This window comes from Dermochelys coriacea, chromosome 27, assembly GCF_009764565.3.
Source record: "Dermochelys coriacea isolate rDerCor1 chromosome 27, rDerCor1.pri.v4, whole genome shotgun sequence".
Lineage (NCBI taxonomy): Eukaryota > Metazoa > Chordata > Testudines > Dermochelyidae > Dermochelys > Dermochelys coriacea.
The window spans coordinates 11,763,621-11,778,983 of record NC_050094.1 but is presented as its reverse complement, the minus strand read 5'-3'; the positions used below and the strand labels follow the sequence as shown (position 1 = coordinate 11,778,983).

At 49.0% G+C, this 15,363-nt stretch overlaps 1 protein-coding gene across 9 annotated transcripts in view; it reads right to left on the bottom strand.

Moving 5' to 3' along the window:
* The window catches only part of MLLT6 (MLLT6, PHD finger containing), a 74,277-nt gene that overhangs the window by 47,058 nt on the left and 11,856 nt on the right, over window positions 1-15,363 (bottom strand). For 4 of the 9 annotated variants that reach the window (XM_038385754.2, XM_038385756.2, XM_043503324.1 and 1 more), the window contains 5 exons: window positions 14,519-14,573; window positions 12,605-12,714; window positions 10,509-10,612; window positions 9,626-9,719; window positions 7,442-7,549 (listed from right to left, as the gene is read on the bottom strand). In XM_038385754.2, coding sequence (XP_038241682.1) covers window positions 7,442-7,549; window positions 9,626-9,719; window positions 10,509-10,612; window positions 12,605-12,714; window positions 14,519-14,573 — 471 coding nt within the window. Of the gene's footprint in view, window positions 1-1,001; window positions 1,210-7,441; window positions 7,550-9,625; window positions 9,720-10,508; window positions 10,613-12,604; window positions 12,715-14,518; window positions 14,574-15,363 lie in introns of those variants that run through there. The other 5 variants (XM_038385755.2, XM_043503325.1, XM_043503327.1 and 2 more) reach the window with 2 other exon arrangements.

Below are 15,363 nucleotides of genomic sequence, written 5' to 3'. Positions count from 1 at the left end.
TCCCCTCTTGGTGAATCAGAAGGCCAAAACAACCGGGTGGAACCTCAGCCTTGTGTTTTCTGGGTCTCAAACCCCTGCACTTCCACTTTGCAAGTTTCAGGATGCCTGATTGCTCCGAGTCCCTTAGTGATACCCCAGGAAATGGACAAGTCAGGTTATTCCCTGATACTTTAGTAGGTCAGGTTAGCTGGCTACTACCCAGAGCCCTGACACCCAGCAGGGCTGGGTTACCTGATCACCCAGGCGCCTTGGCATCCAGAGGGGTCAGATTACCCAACTACCCAGGGGCTTTGGCACCCAGAAGAGTCAGGTTACCTGGCCACCCAGGGGCCCTGGCACCCAGAGGGATCGGGTTACCCAGTCACCCAGGGGCCCTGGTCCCTAGTTACTCACTGGTATTTTAGTGGGGTTGACAGTCCCCAGACAAGCTACCCTGTTACCCACGAGCATGCGCATGGAGAGCCAGCTGGCAGCACCCAGGTCCTGCAGCCCTGCCCTGTCTCCACCTTGCTCCATTGTGCCGCCCACGCTCAGCTTGGCAGGCAGCAGCCCCATGCCGTGCCATCCCCCCAGCGCTTGGCCCAGGCATTTAAACGTGTCCGTTCGCTCTGGGGGAAGGGAGGGGATGAGTATCACTGCTGCTCTGAAGGCTTCCTGCAAGAGCCACCACTGATTGCACCGCCTGGAGGAAGGGTACGGCCGGAGTCTGCCCTGCTTGCCAACCCCCAGTCCTCCGGTGCCCAGCACTCCCGGCCCCTTCCCCTCCATACAGGCCCCGCTTCTGCAAATCTGCTTTCCAGGAATCTTGGTGTGCAGCCCTGAGAAATCGCTGCCAGTGCCTCCTGCCTGCCTGGGGAACCTGCAGTGAAGAGAAGACTGGCAGGAAGCAGCTTCACTGGAGGAGGGGGGGGCAAATATGTTAACAGCCCCCCACCACACACACACACACACATACACACAGAGGCACCCACCTTGCCTCGAAAAACAAAGTACCCCCCTACCTTCCAGGCACTGCACACTCCCTGCGGGGCTGGCTGGGTGAGCCTGGCTCTGGAGCAAACATGGACCTCCCCCAAAGCAACCAACTTCATGAACAACACATCCTCCCCAGGCAGGATTTAACAGCTGGGGATTGGCATCTGGGCATGGAGCAGCGCAGAGACTTGACTGGGGAAGGAAGGGGGGGAGCTGGGTTCGCATAGCGGGGCGGGACTGAGACACACAATCCAACTTGTAGCTTTCAAGCAGCGGGCGGAGTGAAACAAGATCCCCGGGTTGCCAAAAAGGAGTGCACGGTTTCTCTGGGGCGTTTATTCCCTCCCCCGCTCCAATCCACACACTCCTCTCCCTGCTCGGAGCCCCACTTCTAATTTGCTGGTGGGCCCGAGCAAGCGGACCATGAAAAGCAGCTTGGAGTGGGGGAAGGAAGAAGAGGCTCCTAGGGGGGTTGGGATCTTAGTCTGGAAGAGGCGAGCGGTCTCTGGTTCTTACTCTCTAATAATCCAGAAATCAAGGAAGCCAGGATGTGGGTGCAGCCGCAGGAAGAAGGCAGAGAAAGGAAGGAGGAGTTAAAAATGTTGCCCCAGTGAAATGTACTGGCCTCATTCTGCTCTCTCTTCCACCAGTGTGGCCCCGTTCATTGCAGTGGGTTTCCTTCTGAGCTATACCAGTGTAAGAGAGAGGGGAAGCTAGCCCAGTGAGTGCTTGGGGAATAAGTCAAGGCACCCAGATGGATCAGGTTAGCTGCTTATCCATGAGTGCTAGCACCCAGGTGGGTCAGGTTAGCTGGTTATCCCCTGGATTTCACGCAGAGGCATGAGAGCAGCACCTGCTCTTAAATTGTTAGGTTTCAGAGTAGCAGCCGTGTTAGTCTGTATTCGCAAAAAGAAAAGGAGTACTTGTGGCACCTTAGAGACTAACAAATTTATTAGAGCATAAGCTTTCGTGAGCTACAGCTCACTTCATCGGATGCAGCTCTTAAATTGTTGCGGCTCTATTTATTTGCTCCAAATAATTTGATGGGAGGGGTGGGCCAGACCGTGCCCCCTAATGAAAGGCCCCAAAAGGGTGTCATTCAGACTGGGATCTGGATCAGGGCTCGGGGTGCTGGGTTTGAGGCTGAATCAGACTTGGATCTGACCATGCCAAAAATATCCCAGATGCTGATCTCACAAGTATTTGGCTGCATTAAAAAGAAGAAAGAAGGCTGCTCCGCACTTTGGATCCAATGTGGAAACAAAACGATCCCTTGCAGATTTGGTTCTGGTATAGATCGGAACACTAAACACATCCACCAAACATAAAGGGGTTTGGATGTGAGATCTCACAGCCCCACCTCTTTCTAACACATACTGGGACCTAGATATACTGGACTAGATCCTTAGCTGGTATAAACCCCAATAGCTAAGCAGTGTGGTCCAGTGGTTAGACCACTGTTTTACAACTTGGAAGGGCATAAGCTTTCGTGAGCTACAGCTCACTTCATCGGACGCAGCTGTAGCTCACGAAAACTTATGCTCAAATAAATTTGTTAGTCTCTAAGGTGCCACAAGTACTCCTTTTCTTTTTTGTGAATACAGACTAACACGGCTGCTACTCTGAAACTTGGAAGGGGGCTCTATTCCCAGCTTTTAACACCGAGCTGCCATGTGACTTCGGGCAAGTCATTTCCTTCCTATATTTAGATGATGAACTCTTCGGGGGCAGGGACTGTTTCTTATTATATGGATGTAGAGCACGCAGCACAATGGGGCCTTGACCTGCGTTATGACAACTCGATAAAACTGCAACATGAATAATAATAACAGCAGTGGTTGAGGATCTGGCCTGTTATAGATATTTTTAAAAATGCCCATCACTTCATAGAGGAAGCAGTCTCTGTTTCCATCCATTCCTGGGAACTTCAGGTACATAGAAAACATAGAGCATGGCTGTTTTTTAAAGTTTCACAGCTGACGTACAGGAGAAGGGGCGTGGGCATCTGTACCTCATTCAACATCCGGATATCATCCAGCATTTTCTCGTTACTTAGCATTGTTTTAAAAAAATGCACACACACAAAAAATGCAACCCAAAGGGTTGAGCAATGAGCAGGCACTTTGGAAATGCCAAGGCAAAGAAATAAACGGTGGTGCTTTTGCTAAGGCCCTGGGTGTCGTTGGAGAAAAAACCCAAACTGCCTTAAAACAAGAGTGAGTCATTTTTGGAACAGCCCAAGAGAAAGGAAATGTTTGGGTTGCTGAACCCACAAGGGCTTGGAGGTTCCTGAGAGGGACAGGCACACAGGCTAGCAGGGCCACACCATCAGCATCTATTGTCCCAAAGGGTAAGGCTACATGGCAAAGAAAAACTCGTGGCAACAAGTCTCAGAGCCTGGGTCAATGGACTTGGACTTATGGAGGTCAGGCTGTGGGGCTAAAACCAGCAGTGTAGACATTGCCACTTGGGCCAGAGCCCCAGCTCCCAAGCGGGAACATCTACACTCCTATTTTTAGCCCCACGGCCCAAGCCCTGTGAACCCCAGTAAAAGGACTTGGGCTCTGAAACTCAGGTGCTGGGTTTTTTTTTTCCAGTATAATGAACGCTCCTTACAAACTATGAGCCCTTATTTAGCAAAGCCCAGACACAACTCCTAACAAATTCAGTGGGCTAAATCCTGAGCTCCTTATTCTTTCTTTACTCTGTTTTGACTCCCTCTTCACTTCAGTCAGAGCTTTGCTTCAGTGAAGACCAAGTAAAAAGTCATGATCCTAATGTTACAAACAATTGCTGCTGGGCAGTAAAGAGTCCCCTACAAATCAATGGGATTAAGCACATAACAGGAAGCACCTGAAGCTTTCAGACCTATGTAAGGATCTTGGTGTATGGTCCTATGCACATGAAACTCTGCTGAAATGCAGCCATCTCTGGGATGGAAGGCACCTTCTATGCTGCACAGCAGGGGAAAGTGGAGAAAAAGGAAAGAAGATTTTGCCCAGGGATAATGCAGCAAATCCCATTTACTCTTAAATGTGCCATGTGACCTATAATGACTATGCACAGCTGACAGGATCCCTCCTTTTAGGATCTCATTTATGAGAGCTACCCCTGTAGTACTCTGTGGTCAAGATCCACCTCTTGTGTAATTCTGTTGAAGACTACTGACTCCAGGGAAATTACACCAAACACAGCTGAGCTATCCAAATGTCGAACCCATAGTGCTAAGGCAGTCTAGCTAGTTCCAACCCCAAGCTTAGGCCACAAAGCTATCCTTTCCATCTGCCACCTTCTCCGGAAAGACACGTCCAGCATGTGGGCCAGTAATGACTTTCACAAGTCCATCACACATTCACAGGACAGCAAGAGTATCACATTTTTCGGGGGCACCCCAAAGCAGCATGACAACAGAATGAGGACATGTCGTCACGCTGTGATGTAACGTGTTGCAACGTGACTTCCTCGGGTGTTGGTGCAAGCATGGATTGGCAACATGATCGGGGCTGATGCAAACAAGGGGAAACCTTTCTCCTAAATCTGACTGGGGCTTTTCATTTGAGTCCTTCCTGTCCAGGGCCTCCCTACTAAGCTAAAAAGTAGGTAATGGAATTAAGGCTCCATATCATTGGCTGCCATGGGTACAAACTCCATAGCAATATAAAGTCTACTAGGGATTTCGCTATTGCTATCGCTTTTACATGGAAGACATTCAGATACTAGAGTGAGGGGCAGCAGTATAAAACCCTACACTAGCCAGGTAATTAGCAACAAAGGATGAACCCAAGGTTTACCAGGGCTTCAAATCCTCTCCTGAAGGCCAGAGGGGAGGGCTGGACAGCTGAAGGTCTTTACCAGTATAGTAAGGTATAACCCTAGTAACACCCAGATCCCTTTCATCAAGGCTCTCAGAGAGCTCTGCAAACAGGAACATTTTACAATGCTCCCTGGGAGATAGCTTAGTCTTGCAATGCCTATATTACAAGTGGTTAAGAAGGGGAGGGAAAGTGACCTTGCCCAAGGTCATCATCAGAAACAGGCATAGAACCCAGGAGTCCTGACGGCCCGTCTCCTGATCTAGCCACTCAACCCTTACTGCGAAACGGTTCGGGGAGTAACAGATTTGAAATACTGCTTTAGACACTCTTTAAATGGTTACGGCACATGGACAATCTGTATTCAGCGGCAATTCTTTCAATTCGTACACCTTAACAATGAACTGGGGCCAGACCTGTATATTGCTGAGCACCCATGACTTACACAGACTTCAGTGGGAGTTGAGGGGCAAGACCGGGTGCTTCATGACCATTCTCGTGTCAGCTGCTTCATACCCCTAGAGAGGAGGTTTACACTTAGTCCTCTTTCTGCCTCAGTTTCCCTGTCTGTAATGGGGGAATGATTACTATTACGATTATTTATTTGCATTGTGGTAGCGCCCTAAGAATCATGGGCCAGTGCCCTATTGTGCTAGGGGCTGTACAAACACAGTGATGATCCACCCAGGGCTGGGGGGAGTTGTGGGGCTGAGTCCATCCCTGTTTGTGAGGCACCCAGACGTAACAACAGCAGCAAGCGCTGCAGAAATGCAAACAAACATACATTCCTCTTGCTCTGGCTTCCCCTCCGGTGCCAACCTGTTTTTCCAGCCTCAGCATGGAGACCGGAACCACCTACACTCCTGCCTGCCAGGCACATGACAATGATCCCGCCCCTTTCACCCCTGCTGCCAAAGTCTGTGTAAATATAGGAAACGTCTTACAGTCCCTGACCTTCGCAGCTTCAGTCAGTTATAATTCCAGCTGGGATCTCCAAAGCTCCTGTCAATCACACTGTTCCCGTCCCCCTCCCCCAACCCCTCTGGCTGGTGCTGGCTAAAAATAGCACGTTCCATTACAGCTGTTTACCCGGTGCCAAGCTCCAGCGCTCTCTATCCATGACACAAAGGCTCTTTCTCTCTCCCTCCCTCCCAGCAGCTGCAACTTACAAGAGGAGTAAATATATCCTGGTGTATCTTAGCCTCGTCTACACCAGGAAATTTGCCCATTCAGGGTCAGCAATGGGGTGCATGTGAATTTATACAAGCATCCCTGAAAACTGACGTCTCCCCTGTTTGACTACAGATCAGGTACAGCACAGTGCTCACACGTACTGGCTGGTGTGTGTCAACCCAGATCTGGAGGGACCTTTCAATACGGACGAGAGGGGACATGAATCTTCACAACCCACTCAGCCCCTCTCAGCTGGGGCTGGCAAGAAGAAAGTCATGTGGCGTTCACTGCAGCCACGTTGTTTTTCTAAGGTGGATGTGCCTGCCCACTGGGAACTGGGCTGAGACCCACCCAACTCATTCCACAGAAATCACCCAACAAGTCCTCAGGGAGTTCTGGAGTTTGGTTATTACCAGCCTGCACTGGATTTGAATTGGTTTGTTTATTTATGGAGGGCTGCAGCATTAAAACAAGACAAAATAAAAGCTAGCAAGCCAGACACCCCCCAGACACCACCCAGGGCAAGACCTTAGGAGTTCCTGCTCCAGTTTGCATGGCAACCATGAGCTGCATTTGTGAAATGAGCTAAATTCTGCTCCCGGTTCCACTGGTGCAAACCTGAACGACTTCAATGGAGTCACTCCAGATTCACACCAGGATAACTGAGAGCAGAATTTGATCCATAAAGTCTCAGAAGACATCAATGTGGCCAATAGGAGAGCACATCTCTGTCTCCCTCATTACCATGGCATGTAATACTGTCGTGATTTCGGTGAGCACATCTTACTCGTTTAAATAACTATCATTCCAGACAGACACAGAGTGTGATGTTCTTCAGAATAATCATTTAACCAAAATGAGACATTTCCTTGGTTAGTTTTGCACCACAGGGCAGGATCCATGTGACTGTGCTTAATTTGGCTAATTAAGCACCTTGCTTGTTATTATGAATTATTTTATTGTTTACAATTAACAACTTGGCCAAAATTCTATGACCCATAATCTCTTGGCCCTTGAATGCAAAGCCTCCAAAGTCTGTGAGCATAACAACCTCAAGCATAAGTCACGGCTGTATTTGAACCCACTGCTTTCAGCACCACAGCACAGACTCTTCCCACTTGAGCTAAAGAAGTAACTCTGTTAGCTGGTGGCAGTAGTAGACTGTTATCCTCCATATGGAACAACCACTGGGAAGGGAGGGGAAGCATGTTACACGGGCACCTCTGCTGGCATGTGTTTCCTTTGTACGTGCAGTGTTTCACACGCACCATGGCTGTGCTTCCAAACTTAGCAGGTGTTCCTAGAGTGTGATTTGAAAACGCAGCCCAGTGGACAAATCTCCAGCAGTGAACACCTTTGGATGGCAATGATACATCAGACAGGATACCTGGGTCCCCCACACCCTTTTCTCCCTTCTTTCACCCCATATGATCAAGTCCTTACTCTCTCAATGCACAGACACATACCCAGGGGAACATTACCTTCTTTGGCCTCTCATGGTGGGAGACAGGCTTCTCCTGAGCGGGTGACACAGACCGGCTTCTTCTCCCGGCGATGAAGGAGCTGCCTCCAGGGTGACGCAATGTCTTCTGAGATAAGCGGGGGATTTGGGGGGAGGAAATGGAGAATAGACAAAAAAACAAAGAGCCAATGGTGAGGACAGGGCCAAAGCTTCAGCACTACAGCAAAATCATGACTAAGGCCTCGGCTACACTTAAAATTTAGATTGACCTAACTGCGTCGCTCAGGGGTATGAAAAATTCACCCCCCCCCCGAATGCTGTAGTTAAGCTGAGGCAACCCCCCGATGTAGGTGTGGCTACAATGGCATAGTGGCAGCTGTGCCGCTGTAACAACCGTGGTGTCGATATGGCCTAAAACAGGGGCCACATGGCCCTTTGCTGGTCTTGGGGGGGAGGATGGAGGAGTTTCACCCTTTCACTAGAAAGAAGATTACAAGCAGGATAACCTACAGCTTGCCAACTTTCTAGGCAAGCTGAATGAGGACAGGGGATTAATGAGACATGCTTTATCTGATTTCCCCTCTCCTACCCCAGCAACTCTCCATCTGGTCAGATGGACAGCCCTCCCCCCAGCTTCTTGTACATCGCTCCACTTCAAATCCCTCCTCGTGATCTCTTGTGCCTTTTGCCCTTTACACAACAATAATGGTGTGAAGAAACCACGTGTGGAGCCCAACAAGTGCGTTTAGTATGTGCAACCGACATGCCAAGCCTAGTTATACATGCATACTGCTGCTCTGACTGGTTTCGAAAGCACAGAGCAGCACAGTGAGGGCCACCAGAGGGTTCACAGACTGCTTCAAGGGATACTATCCAATTCCTGTATGCCACATGGCCAGTGCACAAAGACATGCATGAGGCAGAGGAAGTAGCTAGGCCCTGCCTGGGTGTGAGAGCTTTGTAAGCAAGGAGGAGAGGAGCTTACCTATGAGGAGGAGATGAATTGTGGCAGCGATGGTGCTCTGACCTGATTTGTACCACCCTAAACACTTGCTTAGCTCACATGGGTAGATATACATAGATAGGCCCAAACCAGACTCCCCTGCTTGGCTTCTACATCCAGGCCCCCTTCCTAGATAAGGCCAATGCTCTTGAGTAAGATGTTGGGTGAGAGGGGCTCTTTTCTCAGACCCCTGGTGAGGTGGCTGCCAGGGAGCCGTGCTGCCTATAATTGTGTCGGGAAAATAGATACAGGGCCATGGTTGTCCTGGGTGATGAAGGGACCCACATAGCAGGAATGTGGCCTCCAGTTTGACTTTGGGGAGGAGGCCGGAGATATTAGACATGGAATGTGACAGCCATGATAAGTGGGAAGGAGATTGGGAAAGGCCAGCAAACAAAGGAGGGGCCGAGAGCGCTGGGGATTAGGTGTCCTTGCCAGTAGGGCTGGGGAGAGAACGGGTCTCTAAATTGGGAAGGGTCCCTCTCCCTCCTATTCCTCTTGTGATGTACTGGGGAGGAGCCCATGTTCCTGTTGCCCCAAATCTCCCCTAAATGCTGGGCAACGTGCCACCCTCCTCCCCAGAAGTGGCTGCACTTTGATTGGGCTGCATATATATATATGGGGCCAGATTCTCTGCTGCATCTCCTGGGTGGCTTCATGCCATCTTTGGGCCGCCCCTGGTTCCAGGCATAAATTAGGACTGCTCTATCTTACAGCAACCTCTTCAGGAAGGCATATGGGTTACAGCTCAGAATCTCCTCAGTACCAAAAGTCCTGTAGCACCACATTCCCTCCTGTCCTGACACGTCCCCTACTGGTCCCAACACTATCACCTAGGCCAGAGTAGTAATGGGCTGCTTACATTGCCTACGCTGCTCCTGCACCTGGAGAATCTCCCCCCGGACCCTTGAGTGCTCCCAGAGTGCCCTACAGGGGCAGGAGCAGGGGGCCAGAACCAGCCCCATAGTTTTAAAGTGCTTCGCATCAAAGGTCAGGGAAGGTTGCCACTCACAGGCTCTGCTAGCCCTGTCAGAGCAAGAGACCCAAGGAGTGGTCCATGGCACAGGCTTAAGGTCTCGCCTACATCCCCTCAGGGCCTCTCCTGCTGCCAGGCATTGGGACGATCCAGGGTCAACCCCCAAGATGCTGCCTCCCCTTTCAAGCAGGAATAAGCCCTACCAGTGAAACAAAGGGACTCACCATTTTGTTGAAGTGATACTTGCAGTAGCCACAATATTTGACATTATCGACTTCCAGGACTTCCTCTTCACACAAGAGGCCAGCCATCTGGGCACTGAAATGCAGAAGGTGGGGAGGGCGGCAGAGCATAAACCTCAGCAGGCCATGTGCTGAGTGCTTTGTCCCATGAAGGGCTGGATGTTTCCCATCCTGGCCTGTTCAATAAATGGTTTGCGATGGGGGAGAGGGAGAGGGAAGCAACTTGAAAAACATTAGGAGAAAATTTTCACCAAAATTTGACACTTTGGAACCATTTCAACCTCTCTCTACGCTGGTGGGGAAAATTTTCACAAAAGGTTTTAGTGGAAACGTTGAACATTGTCTACCACCTCTATTTGTAATTTTTGCATTTAGCTGGGGCCTGGTCTGAGCAACATGTGATTATTCCAAGGGACAATAGCTCATGAGCAAGGAAGCCAGGCTGTTCCCAGTGCAAAGCAGGAAATTCCAACCTTCCCGTGATCGACAGGCCCTGAAGGTGCATGAGAGATGGGACCTTAAAAATCACATATTTCTGATTAAGCTCTTCCAGGCCCTGTGCTCCTGAAAAAGCATCCCTGGGCTCTGAGTCAGCCTCTCTATCATTAGATTTCACGCAGTCCTAGGGAAATCCCCATCACTTCACCACCCCACCCTGGGAATGCCTCCTTCTTGTGAAATTTCACACAAGTCTGGGTAATCTCCTCCACCTCTGGTAGTTGTGGGGGGGATTCCCCCCTCCAAATATAAAGCCAGTGTTATTTGCCCAGTTCCCCTTGAAGTGGGGCCCTGTCTGCTGGTTAACATGGCCTCAGGGCTGTGACACAGAAAACAGCTGAGGGGGGCCGTTACCGCGGCGACTCACCAGGTGACATGGAAAGCTTGCCGGCAGCCATGTCGATTGCAGGTCATACAAGCCCCAGAGGCTGCTTTGCTCTCCCTGCCCTGCTCTTCACAGATATAGCAAGTCTGGGAAAAGGAAATGGAGGGCTGTGAGCTGTCCCTCAACCCCATGGATGCCATGCAATGGGCAGGCCTTCCCCATCCCACGCACACTGCTCCATAGTCAGCAAAAGCCTTCCCAAACTTCTTCCCGTGGGGTGGTATCAGTTCCTTCCCGTGACACTGATATTGGTTTATTTTTCAGTGTTCCACTCAGCCTCAGCCCCATTGATCCCAATAACAGCCTCCTTCCCTTTTTTCCCCACGCATGTTTCTCCCTAACCCGTGAGTCAAAGAGAGCTTCAGCCCACAAATTCCCCATAACATGTGGGTCAAAGGGAGACCCGTCCCCATTCTCCCTGCAATGCATGAGGCAGATGAAACACCAATCCTGCCATCCCCTAATAATCGGGGGGGGGGACAGACACAGTCTAATCCCACTCACACTCTTCTCCCAACCCCCCAAATAACAAGTGGCTCACACCACAATATGGGGCATTGCACACACAACACGAAGTGTTCTCTGGGCAAGGGCCAGGTGAGGGCAATGGGAATGCAAAGGCACAAGTCAGAGGTGGAGCCATGGCAATGGAGGGAAATCAAGGTAACTTGCAAGAATTGCCACAGGGTGGGACAAAAAGCAATTAATTCAAATTACAGCAGAGCAGATTTAGATTAAACTTCAGGAAAAACTTCCTAACGGTAAGAACACCAGGATAATGGATCAGTGTGCCTGGAGAAGACGTGGAAGCTCCTTCTCTAGAGGTTTTCAAAAGGAGGCTGGATAGCCATCTGCCTTGGATGGTTTAGACACAACAAATCTTGCATCTTGGCAGGAGATTAGACTAGATGACCCGTGTGGTCCCTTCTAACCCTGTGATTCTAGAATTTTAATGAGACTTCACTTTATGATATATTTTTGAAAGGGAATAAAATACCCAGAAATGAACCCAAAGTGGATAGGAAATGCAGGGAATAAGAAAAGGCCCAACAAAGACCCTATGGAGGTGGGGGCATCTGGAGAAAAGGGAGAAAGGACTGACAGAGATCTCCTGGATCATAGAGTCTGCCCTTATGTCACAGGGTGGCTGGCCCCTTTAAAAGGAATCAGGGCCCAGTCTACCCACAAAGGGCTTCTTTAAGGAGAATGAGGCTAGTCCAGCCCATCCCCCGTGTCAATAATTAACCCCCTTGCACCTGATAAGAGGGTAAGAGCTCATCTGAGGGAGGGTTCTGTAGCTCACGAAAGCTTATGCTCTAATAAATTTGTTAGTCTCTAAGGTGCCACAAGTCCTCCTTTTCTTTTTGCGAATACAGACTAACACGGCTGCTACTATGAAACCTCCTAGAGAAAAGACGCTCTCAGAGCAGCATCTAGAAATGCTAGCAGGAGGTAGAAGTCTACCTCATCCACAGCACATAGGCACAAGTGGAGATTGAGAGATGTCTGAGGAGAGGAGACCTGTCTGAATTAGCTCCCGGAACAAGGGTGGATTTGAGGAGCTAAGGAGTTTGTACTTTGTGCAAGAGTTAATAAATAAGCCTCCTGGGGTGGGCGGGAGGAAATCTTGGTCTAAGTACTCTGGTCTACTAGTAAATAACTGCATGACAAGAGAAAGAGAGAGGAGAGGGCCTGCAGGGTCCTGCTTAATTTGTAATGAAAGAGGTGCCAGGGCTCAAGCAATTTTTTACTTTCATAATTAACACAGCAAGCCTAGAGGTGCCAGGGCTGAGCCCGGGCACAAATTAAGCACTGGGGCCATGCCATGCCACAAGGGAGTGTACTCAAGGGTTGGCATGCTGTCATATCACCCTGTTCATAAATGTATCAAGCTCCATTTTAAAACTAGTTAGGTTGTTTGCTCTCCCCACTGCTCCTAGAGGGAATCCTCTGATGGTCATAATCCTTCTTCTAACTTCCAGCCTAAGTTTATTCATGGCCAGTTTAACCCCCTTTGTTCTTGTGCCAACCGTGTCCTTTAGCTCAAATAACTCTTCTCCCTCCTCAGGCAGCCTCACCTTGCTGAAACGGTCGTGAGGTACGTACTGCAGGACAATCGGCTCCATGGTCAGCACGTTGGCGAACTGCACCTCGGGGATATACAGAGCACAGACGACATGGGCCCAGCCTGGGGAGGCAAACGGGAGAGAGAAGATCACAGCAGGCCCCCATGAGATGCCAGAGACCTGGGGAGGGCAGCAAACAGGCAGCGGGATGGAATCACAGTTCGGGGGAGGCTGGAAGGGAGGGAACTAAACTAAACCACATCCTGGCCTTGAGATTTTGATTGTGAAAATTTTGTTAGGACCTCAGAGCCTATGGTGATGATCAGTGGATGGGGAGAGAGACAGATAGGACGGGAAGGGACCTCAAGAGATCATTTTGGCATCCCCACATTTTGAGGCAGGATGAATTATACCTAGGCCATCTCTAATAGGAGGTTGTCCAACCTGTTCTTAAAAACCTCCAATGATGGGGATTCAACAGCCTCTCTCAGTAGCCTGTTCCAGTGCTTCCTTATCCTTAGAGTTAGAAAGTTTTTCCTAATATCTGACCTATACTGTCTTGCTTCAAATTAAGCTGATTCCTTCTTGTCCCACCCTTGGTGAACATGAAGAACAATCGATCGTCATCCTCTGTAGACAGACAGATGGCTAGATACCACCTGCAAATTTTAACTAAAGGGACAGAGATTTCTTGGAGAGAGCAGGTTTAGAATGTCCACTCCTCCCCACAAATGACCCACTCGAGATCTGAAGCCCAGACTGTTGCAGACCAGCCAGAACCACCAGCCAGCTGGGAGAAGGACAACTCTCCACAAGATGCGGATGGGACAACTCTGGAGGAAAGTCCCCCTCCATTACAGCAGCCCCCCCCCACTCCAGCTTAATTGTTAAATTCCGAATCCTCAACGGAATCTGACACAGAAGCAGAATCTCCACCCAGCCCAAGTTGAACCATCATCACAACAGCCACTAGTAATGATGATAAGAATACCTAGTGCTTATTCCTCCATAGATCTCAAGGCATTTTGCCAAGGAAGTATAGTTTTCCCTATTTTATAGATGGGGGAAAAACTAAGTTACAGGAAGGTGAAGTGATTTGCCCACGGTCACCCAGCAACACAGTGGCAGAACTAGGAACAGAACCTCTTCTTTATCCACTAGGCCGTGCTGCCTCCCCACTAACCGACTCATTTGCTGGAAGTCTCAGCAAAAGGGCAAGGATTGACTAGCTCTTCAGAGAATCAATTTCCCTCTTATCCCTACTGGGAGGTGTTCTCTCCAACATAATTAACCTTTGTAACTCACCACTACAGCATATGATTGAAATAAATAGTTTAGTAGGTTATGTATTTATATGAACAATAGCAGCATCTGCAGTGAGACTAGCTTAGGTGAAAATTACAAAGGCCATCCCCATGCTTCAGGGCATAAACCAGAATACCAGCTGGAGGTCAGGAAGGAATTTTTTCCAGAGAATACTGTTGCCTTTGTAGGTACATTAGGAGGTACGGGTATGTATGGTAGGGGAGATGTTACTCCTTCCTCTGGAGCATTCAGCATTGTCCACTGGTTGGCAACCTAGACAGCATCCAGCACTGGCAACCTAGATGGACAATAAAGAAAAGGAGTACTTGTGGCACCTTAGAGACTAACAAATTGATTTGAGCATAAGCTTTTGTGAGCTACAGCTCACTCACGAAAGCTTATGCTCAAATAAATTTGTTAGTCTCTAAGGTGCCACAAGTACTCCTTTTCTTTTTTGCGAATACAGACTAACACAGCTGCTACTCTAAAACTAGATGGACAATGAGTGCAGTAATTTCTAGGTTGTTAACTGCTACTTTGCATCTGGAACTGGTGCTGCCATCCCCCCAGCAGACAATGCAATGAGAAAGCAAGCTGACTGCTCTGTGCAGGGGCATTTACCTCCATTGTCGGTCCGTTTCAGGGCTCCGTCTTTGTGGGGACACAGCTCGCATCTCTTGAAATCAAACAGAAACAATGAAGTTAGTATGGTTCCTGGTAGGGGATGGGGAACAGAGATGTTCTCATTTAGCACATGGCTGGATTATGTGGGATGATGTTTTCTTCACTGAGAGGAAGTGGTGTGGGAGGGAGAGGATACTCGATAGCAGAGCCAGATATTGTCCTGTCTGCAATACCAAAGTGTTTGAAGTGTTGTAGCCGTGTTGGTCCTAGGACATGAGAAAGGCAAGGTGGGCGAGGTAATATCTTCTTTTGGACCAGCTTCTGTTGGTGGAAGGTATAAACTTTCTGAGCTACACAGAGCTCTTCTTCAGGTCTGGGGAAGGAAGTAGAGTGTCTGAGTCACTCTGCTTCCTCCATCTGAGCTATTTGGCTTCCTGCCCCCAATGTGAAGAAGCGCTCTGCATAAATCGGAAGTTTGTACCTTCCTCCACCAGAAGTTGGTCCAATAAAATGTTACTGCATCGACCTTATCTCTCTAATACCAGCGTGCTGCATTTACACCAGAGGGATCCAATGAGTGATTAAGAGCTCGAATCCTTAATTCATGTAAATTGGTGTAGTTCAGTGGCTCTGAACCTTTCCAGACTCCTGTACCCCTTTCAGGAGTCTGATTTGTCTTGCGTACTTCCAAGTTTCACCCCACTTAAAAACAACTTGCTCACAAAATCAGACATAAAAATACAGAAGTATCACATGCTGCTTGTATTGAAAAATTGCTGACTTTCTCATTTTTACCATATAATTATAAAATAAACCAACTGGAGTATAAATATTGTACATAC